This window comes from Falco rusticolus, chromosome 2, assembly GCF_015220075.1.
Source record: "Falco rusticolus isolate bFalRus1 chromosome 2, bFalRus1.pri, whole genome shotgun sequence".
In the NCBI taxonomy this organism is placed as follows: domain Eukaryota; kingdom Metazoa; phylum Chordata; class Aves; order Falconiformes; family Falconidae; genus Falco; species Falco rusticolus.
Window position 1 is genome coordinate 113,725,558 of NC_051188.1, and position 23,976 is coordinate 113,749,533.

General features: G+C 55.1%; 1 protein-coding gene across 2 annotated transcripts; it reads right to left on the minus strand.

Moving 5' to 3' along the window:
- Nucleotides 1-273: 273 nt before the first annotated feature.
- Nucleotides 274-23,749, minus strand: CD101 (CD101 molecule). 2 transcript variants are annotated; one of them, XM_037378440.1, is made up of 9 exons: nucleotides 18,891-23,749; nucleotides 17,359-17,736; nucleotides 16,010-16,426; nucleotides 12,651-13,031; nucleotides 11,496-11,879; nucleotides 10,153-10,557; nucleotides 4,802-5,209; nucleotides 3,204-3,602; nucleotides 274-590 (listed from the first exon to the last, which is right to left on the minus strand). In XM_037378440.1, the coding sequence occupies exons 1-9, from the start codon at nucleotides 18,940-18,942 to the stop codon at nucleotides 394-396; spliced, it is 3,021 nt and encodes a 1,006-aa protein (XP_037234337.1). In that variant the 5' UTR covers nucleotides 18,943-23,749; the 3' UTR covers nucleotides 274-393. The 2 variants fall into 2 exon arrangements, with proteins under 2 accessions (XP_037234337.1, XP_037234336.1); XM_037378439.1 differs by having other exon boundaries at nucleotides 17,359-23,749.
- Between the last annotated feature and the right edge of the window lie 227 nt (nucleotides 23,750-23,976).

A 23,976-nucleotide genomic window follows, 5' to 3' on the forward strand; every position in this document is an offset into this window, starting at 1 on the left:
GACATAGATTTTTGTCAAGTCACCTAAAATGAGTAGCAATTTGATCGTTTTGTGTTGCAGTGCAAAAAGAGCTGTTTTTCCCCTTATACCTGTAGAGGAGTAACACCACTTCCACCCACAGTGGGAGACACATACTGCAAGGAGCTCAAATATACCACAACGAACAGAGTGTGAAATGGGTGGGCACCTAACCTACGAGGCAGGAACACCCGTTATCAAAACCCTATTTGCTTAGTAATCCAAAGCCACTTCATTCCACTGAAAGTAAACACGCAATTTCAAGGATTCATTGCAAGAGCTACTACAAAACAATAAAAGCCCCTCTGAACGTACTCAGTCCTCCTCAGCTGTCCAGCTCCACTCCTGCAAGTTACAGCTGCCATTACAGACCAGCTAAGTCTTCTGGACCCTTCCAGACCCTTGCAGTTCCATCAGCTGGTCACCTGTGAAGTTAGCCTTCTTGCTTTTTCCAAATTTTAAGTACCAGCAGAAGATAGCAAGGACCAGGAGAAGGAACAGAACCAGCGGAAAGTAGAGGATGAAGTTCAGCAGTGATGGGGATGAGCAGATCCTAGACAAAACAGTTGACCCTGGAGGAAAAAAGAAAGGAAAAACGTGAGGCCCCAAGCTGGTTTGATTTTCTCTCTCTTACTGTTTCTATAGGTTATCTTCTGATCTCTTTTCCCTTAATCTTCAACACTACTAACTAATTTTTAAGAATTCATACAGGCTACCTGAGGAGAAGAGGGAGACAAATCAGGTAATTTGCCTCAATTTCTAGTTTTGGGAGGTCAGATAGAGCCCCAGCTCATTCAGCTGAAACATCCCGACAGAAAGAGGACGGTTTTCCAGCTAACCCAGTCCAGGCTGGGCTCAGTAAGGCAAAGCCAACACCCTTCCACCCGCCGTGTCCCTGCCCGACACCAGTGGTGGTGGGGTGAGGGAGAGGGCTGCCAGAGGCTGTGCCACTGAACACGGAGGAGCAAGAGGAAAGTAAAGGAAAACAGATCAAGGAGGTCCCTGTCTCCCCCAGCCACCTGCCCCTCCTTGCTTCTGCCCCTCTGCTCTCCTGTTTCAGCCACGCTGAGCTGCAGGCAGCTGTGAGCCCCATCCCTATCCCTGGCAGCTCCTGTGGAACGGCTCCCCAGTTGAGGTGGAGGATGCCTGTACTTCTGGTGGACCTTCTGGGTACTCCAAACCCCCCACGTTTGATCAGTCCTGTTCCAGCTGAAAAGCTCATCTGCAGCATTTCCATTTTTGTCCAGGGCTCCTTACTGCTACCCATTAAGCCTAGACATCAAAAACTGACACATAGCTTCCACACCACAGACTGACCTCAGGTGCGCCTGGCCTACCATGAAGGGTTAAGCCAACTCCTTTGGGTCTGTTGTATCCATCTCTAAGCGTTGTTCTTCAATTCTCCTGTTTATCCAAGACCCAGGTGCAGATGCTTTGCAGATGTTTTGCTCTGCAGAACTGTGCTGAGCATTGCAGGGCTGCTGATTTGAAGCTGTCCACGGGGGACGCGCACAGCCTGGTGGGCTAGGTGTGACCCTAGGGATGAACTAACCTGGAGGCTACCCCTGGCTGTGAAACTGGCTTTTACCTCTGAAGCTCTGTGCCCCATCCATACAGATGGAAGCAGCATTTACTCCCCTATAGGAAAACGGAGAAGTCTCCACTGCATGAATGTTTCTATAGTATCAGGGAGGCATCCTTAAAGGGCAGCATCAGGGATTAGAGCTGAAATGACTCCTGGTTATGTGGGAATACTTGCACATGGTTGTGTCATGACCCCTCGGAAAACTCCAGAACATTCAAATCCATGAGCCAGAGGGGCATTTTGAGATACCTGCATCAGTGGAGAAACATGTATGCACATATACATACAAAAAAAAAAAAAAAAAAAGAGAGAGAGAGAGAGAAAGAAAAAACACCCAGCTAATCTCTTGGATTTTGTGAAAACCATGAAAACCACTTGGCAAAAACACTTATACAAAAATTGGAGAGAATTTTCCTGCAGTTACTGAACAATTTTAGCAACGGTTACTCCACCAGTAACGGTTAACAAGAGACAGAGGGAGCTGATGAAGGAGAAATCTCGGTGCTACAGGGAGCCGTGATGGACAACAGCAGGAACATAACAGCAAGGGGATGAAGCGCTGTCAGTCCCTCCCCGTGCAATTAAATCCAGATTAGTTCTGCTGTAGGTGCAGAGTCATGCGAGCAGGCTCTGTGCCTGCCTGTGCCAGCAGCAAGCACAAGGGAGGGCTCACAAGGTCCCCTGAGCTCTTCCATGCTGGTCAGCACTGGGAATTGCTGCAGAAGTTATAACAGAGTGCAGGCACCCAGGCTGGCTTCGGGCATGGCATCTCCAGGGCTGAAGGCACAAGAACAACTGCAGGAGCCCCTCAGCTGGCTGCAACACAATTGATTTCACGGTTCATATTTTTTTCCTCCGCATGGGTCATCCAAGCCTATTTCCCCAAAGAGGCAACAAAAGAGTACTTTTTTCCTGCCTATTACCTCCCTAGAAACACTGTGTGCACCTGACTGGAAACCTTTGCTTTTATTTATTTAAAATTCTGTATGCAGAATCCAGCTCTATTTTTGTACCTGGCCTGCACCCCAAGAGGATGGAGGCTGTTTTTAGCGACCTCACTGGAGATGGACTTGCCAGCAAAATCACACCAAGAATTTTTTCCCTAAAATAGTTAGCGTTCAGGCCCCAATGGCACGACTGAAAGCAGGTGTTTGCACCCACGGTCCCGCAGAGAGCCACAAGCTACAAAGCACCGGAGACACAAGCGCACTCGATACCCTCTGGACTACATGGCTCCACAGTCAGAGCTCTTGGTACCTCACCTGACCACCGCCTCCAATGTTCACAATGCCAAGCACCTGGGTTTCAGCCCTGGCAGATCAACGGGACCAGGCTCTCATTGTCTCCCCCCACCAGGCCCACAGCACAAGTCCGTCAAAGGTCTCCCGTGCCTCCCAACACAACCCTGGTGACGCCCCCAGCACTGAGCCCCTCTGCAATCCCTCAGCAAGTCCTGCCAGCCCCGCTGCATCCTTGCCATTGCAGCCAGCATCACCAGCAGAGAGCTGCCATTATTGCCCCCCCCCCCCCCGCCACATCCCAGCACACCTAAGGGGGAACCGGTGTGGGGTGAGCAGCCCCTCACACCCAGCAGCATTACCTGGTGGGATGGTAGTCAGCTGGATGTACCCTGAGCACGCCAAGGCTCGCAGAGCCCAGTCCTTCCCCTTGCTCTGCTGCTGCCACTCCTGCACCCGGCAGTGATACACCCCAGCATCGCCCTCCTCCACGCTGTGCAGTGTCAGGCTGAAGTCGGTGGCAGTGGGGCGGCGGAGGTGCAGCCTCCCCGCCAGGCTCTCGCGGGGGTACTCGATGGCACCGTTGCAGTGGAGGGTGAGGAGGGACCTGATGGAGCCGTTCTCCTCACTCCGAAACCAGGTGGCTGCGAGGTGGGTGGTGGTGGGCTGGCGGGCACCCTGCAGCAGGCAGGGCAGTGTCACCTCCTCGCCCTCCCTGGCTGAGATGCTGCGGTTGGTTTTCTCCAGCTGCAGTTCACGCTCTGAGGCAGGGTGCAAGCGGAAAGAGATGTTACGGTGTTGCACTGCCATAGAAATGCTCCTGCCTGTGCCTGCAGGCTGGTAGAAGCCTGGAGTGAAGTGGGGGGGATTGGTATGGCCTTTTGCAAGACACACCACCCCCCCACACCTTGCTCCTGTGACTCATTCTCCCAGGGGTTCTTTTCCCCCTACTCTGATCATCATGGGGGTTGTTCAGCCTGGAGAAGAGGAGACTCGAGGGGGACCTTATTACTCTCTACAACTGCCTGACAGGAGGCTGTAGGCAGGTGGGGTTGGTCTCTTCTCCCAGGTAACAAGTGACAGGACAAGATGAAATGGCCTCAAGTTCCGCCAGGGGAGGTTTAGATTGGGTATTAGGAAAAATTTCTTCACGGTGGCCAAGTGTTGGAACAGGCTGCCCAGGGAGGTGGTGGAATCACTATCCTGGAGGTGTTCAAAAACCATGTAGATGCAGCGCTTAGGGACATGGTTTAGTGGTGTAACTTGGCAGTCCTGGGTTAACGGTTGGACATGATCTTAAAGGTCTTTTCCAATGTAAATGACTCTGCAGTTCTATCTCTGCCCCCTGTCCACAGCCCTCTGCTGTAATACTTCCCACCTCATCCAAGTTAAGCGATAAGGCATCCTTTGGACCAAAAGCTATTCAGGAAGCTGGAATTCTCTGATCCACTTTGTTTAGGGCTGCAATCCATAAACCAGGTGAGGCCGAGAGAGGGAAGAACTGAGCCAGGGATGCCCACCCCCAGCAGTGCAGTGCCCAAGGTGGGAGCAGCTGAGCCTGCAGCTTTGTTCTTAGCAGCAATGTGCCACAGGGTAAGGAAAACTGAGTGTCTTCTTTAAGGATGCTCAGGAGCACCAGGAAAGGGCTTCTTCCCTGTTCACAGCACTGTACAACCAACCAAGAACACCATGTGTTGGAGGGAAAAGAAAATGCCATGATTCACTCTGTTATGAAGCAAACAGCTTGGTTGGTTTGGGAGGATGTGGTAAATCCTCCTAGTTTCCCTATTTCCCTTTGAGAGGCACTGACGCCTCCTTCATCCCTGAGTCTCAGATCCAGCACAGAAGACACTGCTTCTCCTAAGCCCTGCCAGCTTAGGAGAGGCCCGGCAGGGGCCCTGTCATAAACAGATCGAACCTTCTCCAGCAGCATCTGTACAAGAGATAACAACCTGCTCACCTGGGAGCTTGAACTCCAGCGTGGTCCCTCCCGATGCTGCCTCTCCAAGTTTGTACCAGCCGTCCACCAGCCAGAGCCATTCCTCTACCACACAGTAGTACCTGCCCTGGTCCCTGGGTTTTGCAGAGAGTATCTGCAGCCAGAAAATGTTCCTGGACACCCTCTGGCTCAGGAACCTGGACTTTTGTGGAGGAGAGCTGTACTCAGCCCCGTATTCCAGCATGCTGCTGTAGTTGGCCCTTACGATTTGCAGGGGGCTTGCATTTGCCAGAGAAGGAGGTAGGAGGTACCAGGTAATGGTGAACTGAGAATTATTCCGGGCAGATACAATCCTGCACTCAATGGCTGTGTCAGCACCGCCGACGACCTCCAGAGAGCTCTCTTTTGTGGCTACCCGAAGCTTGCTTTCTAAAATGGAGAAATAACATAATCACGCCGGCTGCAGCTGCCAGTACAGGGATGCTGGCAAGGACAGGAATAAGGCTGGTCTGAGACACCAGCTGAAAGAGAAGGGAGGAAGAGGGTGCTCAGAGGACAGAGAGCCATTAGGGGATGCTGGAGCAGGGGGTGGGGGAAGGAACGAAAGAGCAAATCTACACATTTGAACTGTGGCAGGGAGTCACTGGGTGCTGCTGGGCTGGGGAGTAGCAAAGGAGGCACCTGGGGGACCACAGGGCAGGAACGGGGGGGGGATGGAGGCAGCTGCTGTGTCGGAGTTTGGAGGCAAAGCATCTGTCTGAAGCAAACGTGTCTGTCTACCACTGCTTCTCTCGGCAGGCTCACACATTAGCAACACCACTTGCCCACAGCTTTGGAGACTGTGAACAAGTGCCTTATCTCAGAGGAACTACGGAGCCTGCGTGGGTTTCAGTAAGACACCCTCTCGAGTGTTTGCTGTGGTTAATCAACCCGAAACCACGTAACACTGTCCTGAGCACCTGCTGTGATTATACCCAGCAATTGTTCCATGTAGCGCTGCGCAGCGTGGGAGAGGCAAGCTGCGGTGTTGCCTGCAGCTCTGCTCCCCGGCAGGGTACCTGGTCACTCCTAATCCACCTGTGCTGCTCCTGGTTTGAGGGACCCCCCCTTCCTGCCCCACATCACCTGTTGCTGGCACCTCTCCTTCTCCTTTAGCAGCGGAAAGGCTGCAAACCAGTCTCTCTGAAGGGCCTCCAGCCCGCACTTTCCCTCAGCCCTCCCCTCCACGCTGAGACACCACCTCCGTCAGATGGGGCCAGCAGCCAGGGGAAGGAGCACGAACAGATATCTACCCGTGGGTGGGCAGAAATTACTCAGCAGGAGATGCCGTCAGGGTTTTAAAGGACCGCAGGCTGAGTTTCCACTCTCAGCCTTTCCTCGCACGCAAGCTGAGTGGTGGGATGCCCTGTGCTGCTGAGGCTCGGGGCAACCCAGTTCCCCTAAGCTCAGCCCTGGTGCTGGCTCGGGAACGGGCTGAGATGCCTCCACAGAAGATCTCAGCTCCCTGCCTGTGGCTGCAGGGTCAGCAGGGTGCTCTCCTCCACCGCACCCCCCCAGGGGATGTGACAGGGGCAGGTTATGGAGAGGACCCGTGGACCGGCAGAGTGCTGCGGTTTGTGCCTCAGGGGCTGCGGGGAAGAGGGATACTGCAGGAGAAAGCCCACACATTTCCCTTTCCTGCAAGCATTTCTTCTTGAAACTCAAGCAGTCCACTTCAGAGGCCACCACTGTCTCTCTTGAGACCAATTGATGCAAAATATCCCAGCTGATGGCTCTTGACACCCCTGTGCATTGCCTCTGTCTCCATCCCAAATTTCCCAACAAAATCTCCATGCTCGTGCTCACTTATGCTGCTCTTTTCTCCTTGCACCCTATTGCTTTTCCTCCTGCTTCTCTCCATACTGCAGACAGACACATTTTCACCAAAAGGTCAAGAGTTTCCTCCACAGCAGGCCTTGCACCAGCCCTGGTGTCTCCTCACTGCCTCACCTCAGCGGTGAGGATTTCAGCAGCAGCATTCACCGGGAGGTCTGGGAGGTGGCTGCTCCCAAGGGATCAACAAAGTGCTGTCCTGCATTTCACAGTGCACGTTCGCTCTGCTCTGAAGAAACAGGTATGGGCAAGAAGCAGAAGAGACAGGAAAGCAATCACCCTAGTTAAGAAACTCTGCAAATTCATCAGAGCCACACATGCAGAGATCAAGCAGACTTGAGCGCACTTAGGAACCAGATGCAAGTTGATGACTTCCAGATTCAGCACTTGGAAGCATACCCAGCCCAGAGCCAAGGAAGGACAAATCTTCAGAGGGGGACACTGGAGATATTGAAAAGCCATCTGGAGATGGTCCTGGGCAACCTGCTCTAGGTGGCCCTGCTTGAGCAGGGAGTCGGACCAGCTGACCTTCAGAAGTCCCTGCCAACCTCAGCCACCCTGTACTTCTGTGACAGGGGAACTGATCACACTGGGAAAAATAAGACACTTGGTTCTTGACTTCAATGGCTGAGTGCAGAGGAGTATCACTCAGCCAGCCTGCTCGAGTCCAGGAGCTTTATTCAGGGACCCACAAGTGAACTCTGCCAAAGAGAAAGCAAAAATACTCCCAGGTATTTCTACTGGAGACTTCGCTTCTGTTTCAAAGGCTACAGGAGAGCAGCAGGCAGGGCAAGGGGAGGTGGTGGACATCAGGGACGGCCTTCTCATGACAGACACATGGATGTGCCTTCCCCAGCTGCAGCTGCCAGCAAGAGCATGCTTGCGAGCAGCCCTGCCACCTCCCCCAGGCAAAAAGAAGCTTCAGGAAAGCCAGCTATGGGGCCATGCTGGACCAAAAACGCCGCCTCCTTCCAAGCGAGCTCCTCCTGGCAGTGCTGCTGCAGTCAGGGGCAGGTGGGTAAAGCCCAGGACCTTGCCCCAAACCCAGAGGTGCTGCCAGCACAGGCAACAGCAACCTGTCCAGGGCTGGGGGGTGGGGGTGGTATCCCCAGGCTATGCCCCACCAGGGCAGAAAACACTCCAGAGAAGCAAAAGCTGCTAGAGCTCAGAGAGGAGCCCCGGGAGCCGCTGCTGCGAGCGCTGGATTTTGATGAGAAAAAATGCTGTTACGGTCTTGGAGATCACCTCAAGAGGAAGCACAGCGCTTGCAGCAAAGCCCCTTTGTTTCAGCTCTAGGTCTCCTCTGCTAAAGATCAATTACTGAAAAGGCCAGAGCACCTGCCTGCCTGTTCCTTTGGCACAGAAGGCCACGGTGCTGTTTTCCCTTTCATTTTCAATTTAATTAACCGAGCTGAGCCTCTCGCTGTGAACCCTGCTGGCTGACACCTTGCTTTCTGCCCGGCCCAGGAGCAGCAGAGCATGCAGGAGGGCATGGTGGCTGCAGCAGCCCATGCGAGAGGGGTGGCCGGTGCAAAGCCCCTGCCAGCTCGCTCCAGAGCAGGGGGAACCCACCACAGGTGGCTGCACTGACAGGCTGATGCTCCCAATGGTGATGCTGATGCTCAGGAGCATCGCTGATAGAGCTGGGCAACATCAGGGCACTAATTACGGTACCCCACCAAAAGCCAGATGCTGAACTACCTCAGAAGTCAGAAATAGAAAAGACCTGTCCTCTTTCCCCTCCGGTTAAGACCTTTCACGCATGTTGCTCTGGTCTGAAGCTGCAGGCCAGATCCACGGTGGCACTGAAGCTCCTAAAGCACCAACTCGCATCAAGTGGTAAACAAGGTGCCAAAGCAAAAGTCAAGAACCCCAGTATCTCTGCATGTAGCTCCAGCTACACAATTTTATATTTGAAGAAATAGGCTGGGGATTTTCATGATTTGCAGCTTCATTTTCTGCAGCTTCGCCATTGCTGCTAGAGCCGGCTTCTTTCCTAGACTTACTTTACCTTCCCAAATATCCTTTGCTGGCTCATGCTACCTTTGAAAGAGATGGTGCTAGGGCCAGCAGCCACCTCCCACTGTGCATTGCCCCTTCCCAGTTCCCACCATCTTCACAGCATCACAGTACCCACTAACAGCTGCAATATATTTGGGGCCAAATCATAGCATCTCACTGCTCCACTGCTACCATCTCCTCTACGTAGACGCTCTACAATTACATCTGGTCATCTTTATGCCATTTACACTACCAGCATACACTACCAGACGCTGTCTGTTGTCACCCCTCGTCTCAGTACCACCCTGCAGCAGCCCCCCTGCCCTGCTGACTGCAGCTCAGGGGTAACACTGGGTGGCCCCGCACCCAGCTCCGCAGGGGCAAGGAGAGCAGCAGCGCAGGAGGTGGAAGAGACCATGAAAATGGGCCCCAACAGGGAAGGAATTCTATCAGCTTACACTACAGCAAACCCATGTGTTAAAACCCACAGAAAATGCATAATTTCAGTTCAATGGGTTGTGATCCCAAAAATACAAGCGTTAGAGGAAGGAGCACTTAACGCATGAGAAAAAGAACAAGAACTCTCCTTTGCTGGCAGAACAGACACAAAGGGGGGGGCGGGGAGGGGGAGGACATGCCTGTATTCTCACGACTGCCTTGACAGGCTCCGAGGTTTTGGCCAGGACAACCACTTGAGCTCCTCCAGCAGTCTCAGCCAGGAGCAAGCCAACAGCGAGCTGCTGCCAGGGGTGGCAGGGAGCAGGCGCGGGGCGGGCTGGCGGGGGGCTGCAGTGTATTTGCAATTATCTCTCTTCCATAAGAGGATGAGACTCCCTGCACGATGCTGGCAGGCACGGTGGCAGCATGGACCCTGCCTGCAGAGGTGGCCATAAAAGGGAACCCTGTGCTGGGCTGCTGGCTGTGCAGCCCCCCCGTGCCTGGGAGGGGGGGTACCTCCACCCAGCGCCCCAGCACCTCGCAGCTCAGTGCTGGCTCCCAGCCCAGCAGAGCTCCCCGGTGCTGCCTCAGCACACCTTGAATACACCGCGGGAAGCTCAGAGGGACACAGACTTATCCCAGCACCAGTTTCAGAGGCTGACCTCTCTCCACCACCCTCCAACCCCCCAGAAGCCCACACCATGGGGGGCACCTCGCACCCCCAGCCTTCAACTGGACTCCTTGCAGGGAAGACTACTTCTTCCAAGAAACAAGGCTTAAAATCCTAGTGGCAAGGCTGATTCCTATATGCTTGGCGTAATCTGCAAACAAACAGATGTTGCCACTCCCCAAGACCAAATTTGCCTCCAGGAGTGTTATCTGGAACTGTGGATGCTAAGGAAGAAACAGGACAGGCAGCACCCTCTTGTGCAGCCCTAGGAGGTGACCCCGCTGGGAGACACCCCAACCATCAGTGGTCTTGGTTGCTCCTGGTCACATTTGATGAATTTAAAGCTGCAGAAGGAGACCTTTGCTGAAGAAGCACCCATGGAGCTGCTTACCTGGCAGCACCACCTTTATTCCCACAGCATTGGACCTGGTGGTGGCTGCTGGCTGCCCCAGCGGTAGGGTGTTCCTTCTCCAGACCTCCACTTCACACTGGTACGTCCCCTCATTGGCAGCCATGGCATCACGCACGCACAGGCTGAAGGATGTGGCAGCCTTCATCAGCTGGGCTTTTCCCTGGAAGCTCAGCTGTGCTGCTCCCCAGGCCATGGTGCCGTTGGGAAAGACCCGGACCAGCTCGTAGTGGTGGTAACTGGGTAGGCTGGGCTGGAAAAACCACCCCACGGACATCGGCACATCCTCGAGGGTGTAGCTGGCGCTCACTTGGCAGACAAGTTCCAAATTCTGCCCATATCTGACAATGGCATTTCGGCTTCTCAGCGTGGCATGCAGACCGAGACCTGCCCAGGAGGAGAGAGCCCTTGGCACCGGGAGAGAGGTCCTGCCCCATGCCACCTCACTGCCACCCTTCCCGCACAGCATCGTCCCCCCTGCCCCAGCCACTGCAGCTCCGCGGCAGCCAGCAGCCCTGCCGCTCTCCCCCGAGTCACACTGCGCTCTTCCAGCCCCACGAGGTCCCTGGCCCTCTCCTCCCTTGCCACCCCTGCTCTCCCAGCCCCCCAGGCAACCCTGAGTCCCCTCTCTTCCAAGGTCCCCAGTGTGTGTCCCCCCCCGGCAGGCAGCCAGGGATCCTCTGCTGCTGCCCTGTTTGCTGCTTCTTTCCACCCTCCGCAAAAGCCAAACAGCTCCTGTGGTCCAACCAGTGGTCTAAGGCACACAGCCCAGCAACAAGAAAGACAAAACACCTTAAGTCACAGCCAAAAGCTGCCTCTCCGTAAACACACCCCTTCCAGCAATCAAAGGAGGAAAGAGGGGGGCATGCCACGGTGGGGAGGTGGGCTGTTCTCAGGCAGAAGGAGCAATCAGGTGCCAGCACCAGTGGTGCATCGCTGACAAAGGTCACCGCAGGACTCAGCAAGTGCCTTTGTTGAGCTTAATTACTGTAAGTATGCTGTGAGAACAGGTATTTTGTATTTCAAGTTAAGGAGAAGGTCAGAAGGACCTGCTGAGCAAGCCACTGACTTTCAGGTCTCTGGGCATTTTAGCCGTTGTGTTCCACTTGTCTCCCCCCAGATATCTCACAGAGGACCAAGCACCCTGCTAGAAATCGGGAAACTGAAGCGCTCCAGGGTCAAGCCATCAGCCCCAGGTCACCCTGCAGCAGCAGCAGAGCTCAGGGCACAGCAGGGCTCTGTCCTACCCATGTATCCTCCTGCTTCTCCAGCCTTGCCTCCAGCATGCCCAGCTTCAAAGCCCACAAACAGGTGGCCCAACTCACCCATGGAGCTGACTGTCACTGCTGTCTCCCCCTCCTCTGTCCAGCTCCGGCCTCGGGACCACTCCGTCGCTTTGCACCCATACCGCCCACCGTCACCCTCGTCCAACGTGTTGGGGATCACCAGGGTGAAAACACCGGAGCTTGCCTTCTCCAGCCGGAGCCTCCCCCGAGTCCTGCCGTCCCGGTAGGTGCTGCCCAGGATCAGGGTGCCGTCCTGCTCCATGGTGGCCACCAGCACCTGGGGACCCGGGTGCTTCGGTGGCAGGTGCCACCACTGCACAGACACAGGGCTGGACGCTCCTTGCACCTCACAAAGGAGGATCAAGGCATCTCCTGCCATGACCTGTGGTGTGCTGGTGGACACGGACAGGCGCATCTGGCTCTCTGCAAACAACAGTTACTGCGTGGGAGGGGACATTGTTGTGCTCCTCAGAGAAACCCAGAGATTTACGGCATTAAAGAGAGAGACTAGATAAAAGCCTTGACACCGGAAAAGGAAAGGAATGGTCTGAAATTTTCAACCAACCTTTTCTTATAACTTTGGAGAGGGCTTTGTGGTTTGGTGGTTTTTGGTTGGTTTTTTTTTGTCTTCTTTAATGTCTTTCCTGGGACATGGTTATATAAAGAAATACTTAAGAAATAGAGCCCCAACAGACAGCTCCTGCTGCATCAGAATAGGCATTATCAAGCTACCACAAGGAAACCAAGGGTCTCCTACACATCTTTGTTAGAGTGGTTTCTCACAAATCATCCCTCCAAAACATGGAGAGCACCCTGATAGAAATGGCAGTGCTCACCCCCTGTCCAGAAGTACCAGTTCTGCTGGGACATGCTGTGATCCTCAGGAACAGCAACAAGCGTTGCTCACAATTTACTGTACCAAAGACACTGGAGTACCCCACCTCCCCAGAACTCTACCTATTTGCCCCAAAATCATTGCAAAGAGACTGAGCTAAAGTTTTACACTGTGTTGACAGTTGCTGCATCTGTCACACTAATATTTGTCAGAGCGAGTGCTTTTCTCAAGATTACGTACCAAAATCTACGGCACATTTGTGCTCTGGCTGCAAACAAGGTGAGGCTGGACTTGCAGCGTTCCCCAGCCAGGTTCACCACAGGCTTTACCCAGAAGAGCAGCCATTAGGATTTACTAACCTATTGGCTTCACATCAACTTGGATGCCTGATGACTGGTTGGTCTGGATGCTGTAAAAGTCTCCAGTCTTCACCTCTGAAACAGAGCAGCGGTATGTACCGTTGTCCTTCAGCCTGACCTCGTAGATGGTGAGGATGTAAACAGCGTTGCTTTCCTTGAATGCTCGCAGCTGCCCCAGCTTGGCTCTCTCCTCGTATTCTTCCTCCCAAAACAATACCCCATGGGGGTCAACCCTGACCACTTCCATGCCGTTGAGGAGCCAAAGCACTTGGAAGTGCCTGCTGCTGCTCTTCTGGGCTCCCACCATGCAATGTAGCTGCAAGGTGTCACCTTCAGAAAGGGAGCTTTCAGCAGCAGCGATGCCCACGGAGAGGTCTCTGCCTGCGGGTAATGAAAAGCAAAGAGGGTGTTGGGTGGCCCTGCCCACGCTTCCCTCCCGCCCGGCAGCACTGATGGCTGTGTGGAGGGAAACGGGAGGGAATCCGCTGCTGAAACTTTTTCTTTCACTGGAAAAGTGATCTGGATGAAAAATTTTGCTCATGGGACATGGTTGTCAGCTCCAGGCAGTAACCAGCAGTCGCAGATGGAGGAAGCAGCAGAGCTGTGAGGAGCTGCACTCCGCACTTCGGGGTGGCTACCCCCCCAAGGCAGAGCACTCGCCGGGATGGCCACGGGCCACAGCCCCCCCCCTCGGCTCAGACATCCGAACCGAGGGCTGCCCTGGCCCAGAGGCACGGCTTTTGCAGGGGGCTGCTCTGTCTTGCCTCCTGGAGCTGTTCTGCTTCGTATAACAAATATCCCTTAAGGCAGAAAGAGGCACAAAGAGGCTTTATCACTGGGTGGTGTTTTTAGCTCTGCTGTCTGCGGTGGGAGAAAGTGCGTGGAGGGCTGGCGTGCAAGCGGCTTGCCTGAATCTGATGCTGCTGGTCCCACACGCTGCAGCCCTCACTGCCTGCTGCGGGATGTTGGGCAAGAGATGCTCTCCAAGTTGGGCTAGTTCCTACAGAAAGCAGACATTTCAAGACTTGTCACAGCACGGGGAGGTCAGAGGGGAGCTAGAGGAGGTGGAGATCATCTCCTAGTCCCTATCCTGCCCCTTGTACCAACCAGCAGCAGTTGCTGAGCAAAGAGGGTAGCTGCCTGCCACCAAGCACGAAGCCATCTTCCCCGTGGCAGACCCTCTTGGGCGGTCAGCCACACCTGAGGTAAGGACCCTGTCTCTGGGTGCTATGGTATCATTTACCCTCCTTGCAGGGCATTCAAAGCCTCTGCTGCTAATACCCCTGGGTTTTGGCATCAGCCTGGCTGGAGACTGGCTGCAGGCTGCCCCAAAACGCTGAGCCATGACCCCACACGACAGCGGCATGGCCAAAAAACAGGAGGCAGGGCTGAGCCCCAACTCCCTGGACAGGGACCCTGGCTCACCCCACTCCATCTCCTTGGGTCGCCGCGGTGCCCCCCATGTCCAACAACAGAGGCAAGGCTGTGTGCTATAGTTTGGAGGTAAAACAGAGCAGCTCCCAGACTGCCACTGGAAGGGCTTGAATAATTCATCGAAAGCAGAGTACCGTGTGAATTTAAACACAGGTTCATAAACAGTTTGCAAACAGGAATCCCAACCACTGCAGATACGTTTGGCATTCCCAAATACTTGCTGGAGAGTTTATAGAAACTGATGGAGCAGTTAGCCATGGTCAGAGTGGTCGCTGGCTCCCAGTGTGATGGGGTGCTCAGCCCTGCAGCCCAGGCTCTCCCACAGGGGACTGGAAGGAGACCCCAGCCCTGCAGATGTGATGGAGGGTTTGTACACCCGCTGCTGTTTCCCCCTGGCAGTACCAGCAGCTCTAATACAACCACTGTATTATCCTCTTACCACCATCACCCACTTTCTACCCTTAACAGCTACCACAGGGCAAATACTAAACAAGTATTTTTAAATAAATAAATAAACTGACAAGGTTTCTTTATTTCTAAATGATCCTGTGGCACCGGTACCCAAAGTGACAGGTCATGATGAATCCTCTTAAACAAGCAGATGCAGGGAAGCGTGCCTACTGCCGTTGCTCACCAGGCAGCAGTAGACATGGAGAGCCATTGCTGCAAACGGTGCGTAGTAAGAGGAACAAAGCTTTGCCAGTCTGCCAAATTTCAGGAACCAGACTGTGACAGTGGGAGACCACACTTCCCACTATCTCCCCCTGATATCTTGCCCCTCTGAGCCACACATGGGGAGCTTGGTCCTTACCCATCTGTTTCTTTGGTTTTCTGCTCTGACTCAGCACCCTCCCCCGTGAGACACCAGTTCCCCTCACCACCCCAGCTCTGCAGCCTCCTCCATCCACGCTCAGGTGTGCGGACAGGATACACCACCTCCCCAGACGGGCTGTCAGTGACAGACTTGCTCCCATTTTACTGCACACTACTGCATATATTAGAAGGCATCAGCTAGATGCAGCCTTGTCTTGGCTGTTTTGAGGTAAAAGTTACTGGTGGGAAAGAGAGATTTTCCATTCCCTTGGGCATGGCTACCCACACACAGCCGAGGGAAGAGCAGGCCAAGGGACCGCAGCCAGGAAGGGGCTTGTGGCAAGAGAGATGGCAGACAGGGTACTCGGAGGAGTGGCAGCAAATACACAGTTCTACAAGATTCCCAGGGTACTGGGGACAGTGGAGTCTTCCCACCGCTCCTGGGCGAGGTGATGCAGAGCTTGCAGATCCAGGAGCCATGGGAAGCTGCTGGGCAGAGAGGAGGGGAGTAGGCAACTCTGGCAAGGGGCTGGTTTTCAAACTTTCCTATTTTAATCCATCTCGTACATAGCAGTAGGTCTGTCTCCTCCTTCTAAATACCCAATACGATGCTCTGGAAACCATCAGACTGGTGAGAGCATGGACAGATAAGCCACCTCCAGCAGACACTAGAGCTGCTCAGCACATGCAGCACATCCCGGTGGCACCACGATGGGCAGCTGACTGTTGTGTACTTCAGTTTTTGAGGCCACGAGACCCTCGAGGCAGTCTAACAACACAGTTTTCTGTGCACTGGAGTTTAACGCTGCCAAGGAGCCAGGCTGCTGTGGGCACACACTGCTCTCTACGCTAACACCTCGCGTGGGCACACAAGGTTGCACGATCGCCACTGGCACTAGAGGTTCAGCTGTGTGAACCTCAAAAGTGAGAAGCACCACAGGTCCTGAACCAGGAGCTGCCACGGCCCTCAGTGCCCAGTTGGAGGTAGCTGAACCCACCAGTGGGTCCCTGGGCTGCAGCAGATGCAGGTGAAGGCCACTGAAGGCTGCTGCTATAAAGCTTTGAATGCACAAAGGAGCTGGAGCCAACATGTGAGTTTGCAAGGACCTTACCCTGGCTTATGACCACCAGCAACGTCCTCCCTGTTTGCTTGCGGGAGATGACCTCCCACGTTCCATCAGGATCCTCAATCCACTCGGCTGCCTCGCAGTACAGCTGTCCCTGGTCGGATGGCTCCACTCCACCGATGAAAAGCTTGTACGTGGTGTTCCCAGCCTTGTTCAGCTGCACATCCCCTGCCAGAAACCTGCGCGTGTAAGAGGACCCTGGCCTCAAGACGAAGTCCTTGGAGAGCGTGAGGACCTCCTCGGCATGGTGCTCTCCTGCTCCCTGAAGATGGTACCAGCCAACAGAGAGATGCGTGTGCTGGGCAGTGGACTTGGACACCTCACAGGTGAGTTCCACCACATCCCCTTCAGAGCGGGTGAGGACCTGGGCCACCATGGAAGCTGTGAGGGTGTCTGCAATCACTGAGCATGGGGGAGAAACACAGAGAACAGCTGGTCACAGGAAAAAAAAGTCTCTTGGCCTCGATGGGCAGCCTGCTGGCCACTGCAAAACTGTGGCCAGGCCCTAAGGGATCTGACAGCATAGGAGAAATTGCTTTTGTTGCTGATAGACAAGGCTTCCATCAGCCTCCGTCAAGGTGTGAAGCAGTGGTTAAAACCTCAGCAGGGGAGAAAGTGCAGTGAATCCCTCTGCAGTACCCTGTTCAGCCAAACTACGGGCAGTATTAATTAGGCAGCCCCGAGGAAGTGCATGTCCAGCGCCTCATGCTCCCAAGTGCAGGCTGGTACAATGCTGAGATAAAGGAGGAAATGGGTGAAATCCAAGTGGAAGTACCATACCAGCATGTAGACTCGGTGGGCTCACAGGAGGGCCTTTCCCTTTGCCTCTCCATCCCATTGCCTTCCCTCTCCCAGTGCTCAGCAGGAGCTGCTACCTCCCTCTGTCTGTGGGTATCCCGCTCGCATCAAGCCCCACATCCTGACCTGAGAGGACACGAAGAGCTAATGCACAGAGCCCCAGAACTCCTGCCCACCTAAGCGCTTAGCTGTGAAATGCTGTGGCTGCATCAGGAGCTGAAGTTACAGTCGGGCCGTGGGACAGCAGGGGCTTCCTCTCCCTTCCCTTGCCCTGGCTGGGAGGCAACCGCCAGAGCAACCTGCAAGGGGACATTTGGGCATCCCCCTACCTTGGCCACCCAGGGGGAGGATAGCAACCCCACAGTGGGGAGAGAGGGATAATTTGTGCTCAGTGGTCCCACTGATCACTCCCTTCCTCAGCTGCCCCTCTGCCAGAGACCCAGAGACATGCACTTCTCCCCAGCGCAAAGGCAGGGGCAGTGGAAACCTGCTTGTGTCTTGCCCGGCGGGGAGCGGGGCTTTCCTTCAGAACCCACCTGAGAGGTTCGTTTTGGCGCTGTAACTCCCAAAGTACCTCTCGTCGGTGTTGGGCGTGTGGCACTCGTACTCCCCGGCATCCCGGTCCTGCAGCTCGGTGATGTGCAGCAGGACGGCGTCCCCCTGCACCCGCTCCACGTAGATCCCCCGGCTGTGCACACGCTGGGTGTAAATGGCGTAGGGGAAGGAGGGGTCGATGGTGCTGACGATCTGCACCTCCCGCTCAGGGGCCGAGGGCAGGTAGATGGACCACTGGAAGTTCTGCTCTGTCGGGCCCTGGTAGCCGCTCACCTTGCACCACAGCGTGACGTGGGACCCCCTCACGCGGTAGAGAGGTCCCTTCTGAACAGCCACCACCCGCTGGCCAGCGCTCCGACCTGCCGGCAAACAGCACGCGTGGCGTTTGCAGGGGTATATGGTACCCAAGGGCTGCACACCCAACGTGGCAGCGGGTCTGGGTGTGCACAGGACTGCAACATAATACTGAAAAGAATTGCTGGGCAGTCTCATTTTTTTGAAGCACAAAGTCCGAGGGACTTCACACCCCTTGCAATCGTAAGAAGAAGTCCTGTAACAACAGATCTGCAAACTTTCTTGTCTCCTAGAACACTAGGGGTCACACGACAGAGACCAGAACATCATAGCCACAGGGCTGTCAAGCCTGTTCATAGCTGGAAATATCTCTCAGCCAGCTGTTCAGAGGCAGCAGCAAGCAGGCTGAGATCACTGGAGGAAGCTTGTGGTGTGCTAAAATTAAGAGGGCCAAGCACTGAGGTCCTGCACAAGCTGGATGGGGAGAGCAGGTGCCAGAGCTGACCACTACCAGAGAAGGAGGTGCAGTGCAGAAGCAAAGGGACAAGGGACCGTGGAGGGAACCGGCAGGCTGGGTGCTGCAGAGGTGCTCCATGGACAGAAACCAGGGAGAGTGTGGGAGAAGGATGCCAGCAAGAGCTCCTCTGAAGGCAGGAGGCACCAGGAGGCATCAAGGACTCCCTCTGTTTCTGCCTGCAGAGGGTTTGGGGAGGTGATGGCCACCTGTGCACCCTCCCCTCACGCAGAGCTCGCAGTGGTGACACTCTGTTCTGGTGCCCAGCATGCACACTGAGCAAAACGCCCAGAGGACATCAGCACTGGGTCAAGAATCAACCATGAAGACCAGGCCAGGGAAAAGAGCTGGTGGCAGCGCAGCCTAAGAAACCCTCAGAAACCCCCTCTCAAGGGAACGGGGGAGGAGGTAACCCTCTCTGCACCCCCAGCAGCCATGCAGCAGGGGTGTGCATGTCCCCTCACTGAAGCCCTGCCAGGGTCCATCTGGGCAAATGCTTTCAAGTGAAACCACGGTGCTGAAAGGAGAACATGCTGCTGCACTTATTCCCAGGGCCACCAAGCCAGAGCAGCACTGGCGACAGGGGCTACGCCAGGCACCCTGCTGAGCCACCTGCCTGCAAAGGTCCAGTCCGCACCAAGGGGGTGCCTTATTTCCCCCCTCACCTGCCCCAGATAAGCCCCCACGACCAGGCAGGGCACTCACCCAGGAGGAGGAAGAAGAGGAAGGCACCCGCCAGGCAGCGCACCAGGCCCATGGCGAACAGCTCCACTTGCGTCCTCTTCCAGAGAAGTGGTGGAAAGCTCTCGTGGGCGATGGTGACGGCTGTTTTTGAAAGCGGCTGGGAGGAAGCTGCCTGGTGCTGGTGGTTTCCGCTGCTTAGAAATGATGGGGAGAGGCTGGAGAGCGGGGTGCGACAGCAAAGCAGCACGCCTCTGGGAGGTGACAGCCGTCACCCTGGCCCCACACCACCTGGGCAACGGTGATGACCAAGGCCCCTGCTGCCGCTGTGTGCCTGCCAGGTGCCCGGCACTGCCAGCTGTAGTTGTGCTGTCCGACTGCAGCTCACAGGCTAATCCTCCACCTCGCGACTCCCACTCGGGTGCACGGAATGGCTGTTAGCAGGGGGCAAGGAGCCAGACCCCGGGGGGGGATGGAGGCAGATTTCCAGGGCTGAAGCCCCCTCCAGCTATTTGTTTTCCATAGCTGCAGACAGCAGCGTGATGCCTCGGGTACAGGTTGGGATGGCACAATGCTCCCCAAGGACAGCAGACTAAGCTCTGCCTTGGGGTGCAGTGGGGCACCCCAAGTGAGTTGTCTCTCCCACAGTACATCCCCCCCAACCAGCCCATTGGCAACATGGTCAGGAGGCTCTTTTGTGACAACCAGCCCAGCCCAGCCAGCGTATCGGTTCTCAAAGGATCACCACACAGCCAGAAATGGTCCAGGAACGCTCTCCTGTAAGCACATCCCATGGGCTGGCACCTGGGTGCAGGGGATCCCAGATCCGCACCGCTCGCAGGGGTGGTGGGACCCTGGGGAGCTGCTCTGGGGGGGCTGAGGCCAGGAGGCTGCTGGCACAGCCCGAGACAAGTGCTGGGGGGGCATCGGCTGCCACGTGGCATCGCGCCGTCGGCACCGCAGGGCCTGGGGTATGTTGCTGCTCCTGCCCAGCAGGTGCCAGGGGCACGGTGGGAGACTGATGGGCACATCCCAGGCAGGAAAAACCCAGCCTCTCAGGCATGCAGCCAAACATTAGCAAGGGGCTTAAACCAGGGACACTCTTTAAAAGGATTTATTTGGGATTTTCTGGGGGGTTGTTTAGATTGTGGGGGTTTTTTTTAGTTGGTTGATTATATTTTTTTTTTTCCCAGAAAGGATGGCAGCACAAGGCATTTACCCCCGAGTCACGCTGCTCCTGCCATGCTGCTGGGGCATCGACTGAATAACTAAATTAGCTCAGGGATTCACAAGGAAAAACCAACTGTAAAACAAGTCCTTTTGCTTAATCCCATAGGACTCCTAGAGGGAATGAGATTCATGTAACAAACCAAAGCAAACATGAGGTCCCTCCTCTCCCCATTTAATAAACTGATTCACATGAAAGCCTGAGGGGCCGGGAGGTAGAGGCAGAGGCTCCTCATTGCAAAGCTCGTGCCTCCATTACCCAGCTCCTCACCACGCTGTGCGTGCGGCTCCCACGGCACCGCGCAGCTCCCACAGCACCGCGCAGCTCTCCAGAAAGCCAAATCCAACCCAGGGAGATGGGCTGTTGCAGCAGGCAGGGAGGTCCCTGCAGGATCTCACCTGTCCCCTGCCACCCCCCACCTTGCTGCAATGAAATGGAGCAGCGGAGCAGCACCTGTTTTGAGCGAAGAGGGGGCAGCGCAGGGCTGAAACCCATGCGCTGGCTCCTCAAAGGAGGTGAGCAGATACAGCAGAGGCTTGCAAGTGGTGGAGTGCCCCAGCAGAGCCGTTGGTGGGAAGAGCCTGCATCCTATGGCAGCAGGACACAGCCAAGCACACAGCCATAATAACTGTGTGGTCGGCTTCTGTTCCCGGCTGCAAGGAAGGAAAGGGATGAAGAGGATTGCTTTCCAAGAGCAACCCACTGCCAGCAGTGCCCCAGGGATGATCCTGCTGACAGTAAGCTGACCTGCTTACCACTTCGGAGGAGGGAAAAGCATCTCTGCTACAGTGACAGAGCAAATGGAAAGGAGACTTGGAGTTCAAACTCCGTAAGCTTCCGACAGTCAGTGTGCAGATAAACACACACATGGGTACAGTTTAACTCCAAGCTTGCAACTCTAATGATGCATGAGTCGCTGTTCACATTTGCAACAGAGGAGCCGGGGAGAATAGGATTGCCTGGCCCAGCCCCATCACTAGCAATAACGATGTTCTGTGGACAAAACCATCAGCTCCTTCTCCCTGGGACTGCGCAGTCTTAAACTTACTCTTTCCTTCCCTGGGAAATAAGTGCAACAAGACATAAGGCAGGGCTATTAACCACGCAAGGCAGGGTAGAGGAAGAGTATCAGAGAATCCTTTACAAAGACAGCGTTACCATTAGCAATCACACCAGGGAAGCCAAATCCATGGGGAGAAAGATCACCTTAGCCTTCTTTCCTGGAGATGGCACCAGATGGGAAGTGAGGGGGAAATACACTTCTTGGATAGCACAAAGGGTCCCTGTCCATACCTGTAAGGAGCAGAGGACTTGCCTCCTCTAAGCCAGGCAGTACACGTGCACCTGACTTGGTGAGCTGAAGTGCTGTACCAGGACCACAGGCATTAAATGCTATTGATCTCTAGCCCTTGGCACAGCCTCACTACTGCCAGCACCTGCGCAGCAGGGTCACCTCAGTGCACCCCAGCAGAGTACCGCTCCAGAGCACAAGGCTAGAGGTCAGGTCACCCACAGCACTGGCTTTGGCTTTCAGGCAGGTGATGACCATCTTTAATTGCACACCTCCATACCCATTCTCCTTGCTCCTGCCTCCCTGGATGTCTTTGCAGGCACCCTTTTTGGATGCTGCTAGCCACTTTGGGCCAAAGCTTTCCAGAAAAGGAGCACCAAAAATGCAGCATGAAAAGTTTTACCAAGCCAAATGCAGCCAGGGTGAAGTTAGATTTTACCTAAAAGAGCACAGCAGCGATCTGCAACATCCATGGTGACTTGGAAACCTCCCAGACAGGCAAGTGCTGACCAGACACTCCCCTTGCACACTGCAAGGAGCATGGGGTGGAATGGGAATCAGGCAAGATCACTCCTGCGGCAGGGTAGAAACGCTGTGGAGGAAGCTGTTGAGGATGAAGGAGGTGGCCCCATGGTCAGTGTTGGTTTTCAGGGGGAACAGAGTGCTGAGACCCAAAAGCAATTAGGCAAGTATAGAGGACAGGCTGCAGCTCAGATCCCCCGTCTGGCTATATGGTTCCCCACGAGCTCCCTCACCCCATTTGGGTGCCTGGGCTTAGGGCAGCTGAAACCAGGACAGGCGGCTGTCCTTTCCTCTGCCTGCAGCCATGGCAATTGCTGCTGGCTTCTACCCACCGCAGCAGGGGGCTCAGCCTACCCCACCTTCTGAAAAGTGGCAACGAACCCCACCTTCCAAAGGAAACCAGACCTCAAACCATGTCTTGGGCAAATCTGGCTTTGCACAGGAAGGGTTTTCAGCCACTGCCAACGTTGCTTGCTCTGGGAGAAAAAGACCCTAGCTATTAAAAAGAAGGGTTCCCCCATGAGCTTTTAGCATTGCTATGCAACATCCCAGGTGAAAACAAACGGCTCTGGAAGACCCACAAGCTCTGGGGCCTCTGCTTAGCCCCGTGGCTCTACCATCACCCCTCACCCCATCTGAGCCAGCCCTGAGTAATGACCTGCCCTCTGCATCTCCACTCACAGACGAGCACCCTGGGGCTCCCCGAGCACCGAAGCGCAGGTGGCAAAGGAGCTAGAGACTAGTTGGAGCAGCAAGGTCCCAGAGGAGAGGCTGAAGGGGGCAAAGCCAACGCAGCCCTCTCCTCCCAGCCCCTCCTCACCCCTCAGTTTGTGCCACCCGTCCTGGAGCAGCGTGGACGGGAGCCTTGCTCCCCAGAGCCTTTTTGGAGGGGAAAGGCACGTGGCGCCTGCTTGGCTGCAAACACCTCGGTGCCTTGCGAAGGGCAGCCGCCCGCAGCTCCCTGCGTTTTGGGCTGCTCTGGAGACCAAACTGGGAGAGGGAACACTGCCCAGGGGTGCCGGCTATAGGCAAGCTCTCCAAAAATGCTTCCTCTGCCTTTGCTCCACAGATCTCAGGAGCCACAGCCCCCACCCAGAAATGCCATTGCCACATACCAACAGTGACCGGGGAGGGGCAGAAGGACAGGGAGGGATGGGGGATGCAGCCTCGAAAGCAAGGGGCTGGCGCCAGGCAGGGTGGGGGGATGCGGAGAAGAGCACAGCATTAGCCGGGATAATCTGGCAGTCTTGGGGGATGTGCCAGAAGCCTACAGATAATCAGGGGAGCTGGTGCAACAGACTTTGAAGTCTGCCGTCAGGTTTTCTCAGCCCGGCTCAGACATCAAAGGCAGCTGGTTACTTCCCCAATTACAGAGTGGGAGCCAGCCGCTGCCTGGCTTCCCCAAGGCCGGCCGGCTCAGCGGCGATCCCCCGGGCACGCTCTCGTGGGCAGAAACCTCCTGACGGAGCACAAATGCCCAAATCCTCCAGCTCCTGCTGGAGCCAGGCTTGCTTTGCTGGGAGCTTGCCTCGCAGCTACACGGGCTTTTACCTTGGGCTCTTGGAGCCGAGCGAGATCATGGTGGATAAAGATCTCCCCACTGCTGTGCTGCTGAACCAAACCACGTGCTAGTCCCAGGGAAACCAGTCAGTCACGAAAACAGGGGGAAGTTTAACAAAGAAGAAGAAAATAGCAACCTTTTCTCACGGTGGCGGGACGGACTGCTTCTCTTACTCAAATCCTGCGTGTCCTCGGCTCTTGTGGGACATGGCTCCAATGCGTGGCAAGGACAGGGTCTTCATAAGCAACATGCACAGCAGCACGGAAAGGCTGTTGCGATTGTTTTGCACTGGAAAACACAATGTAACTGGTACAGAAATTGAAACAATTTTAAAAAAAGCATAATTGAAATCTAAGAACAGAACAGTCTGGGAAGCTGAGAAACACCCGTCTCACCTGTCCTGAGCAGCTGCAGCTTTCTAGGGCTCTGGCTGCTCTTAGTAGTGAGCTGCTAAGGCCGGCCTAGGAGAACACCCATGGCACTTCTTTGGTGAACTGGTGTTTGCACC

Bases quoted from the DNA above. Each gene is read 5' to 3' on its own strand.
- CD101 (XM_037378439.1), bottom strand. From the start codon at position 17,869: ATGAGACTGCCCAGCAATTCTTTTCAGTATTATGTTGCAGTCCTGTGC. The intron at 11,880-12,650 runs GTTAGTAAATCC...TGTTGTTTGCAG, and splicing joins AGTTGATGTGAAGCCAATAG to AGAGCCAGATGCGCCTGTCC. The intron at 591-3,203 runs GTAATGCTGCTG...TTTTTCCTCCAG, and splicing joins GCTGACTACCATCCCACCAG to GGTCAACTGTTTTGTCTAGG.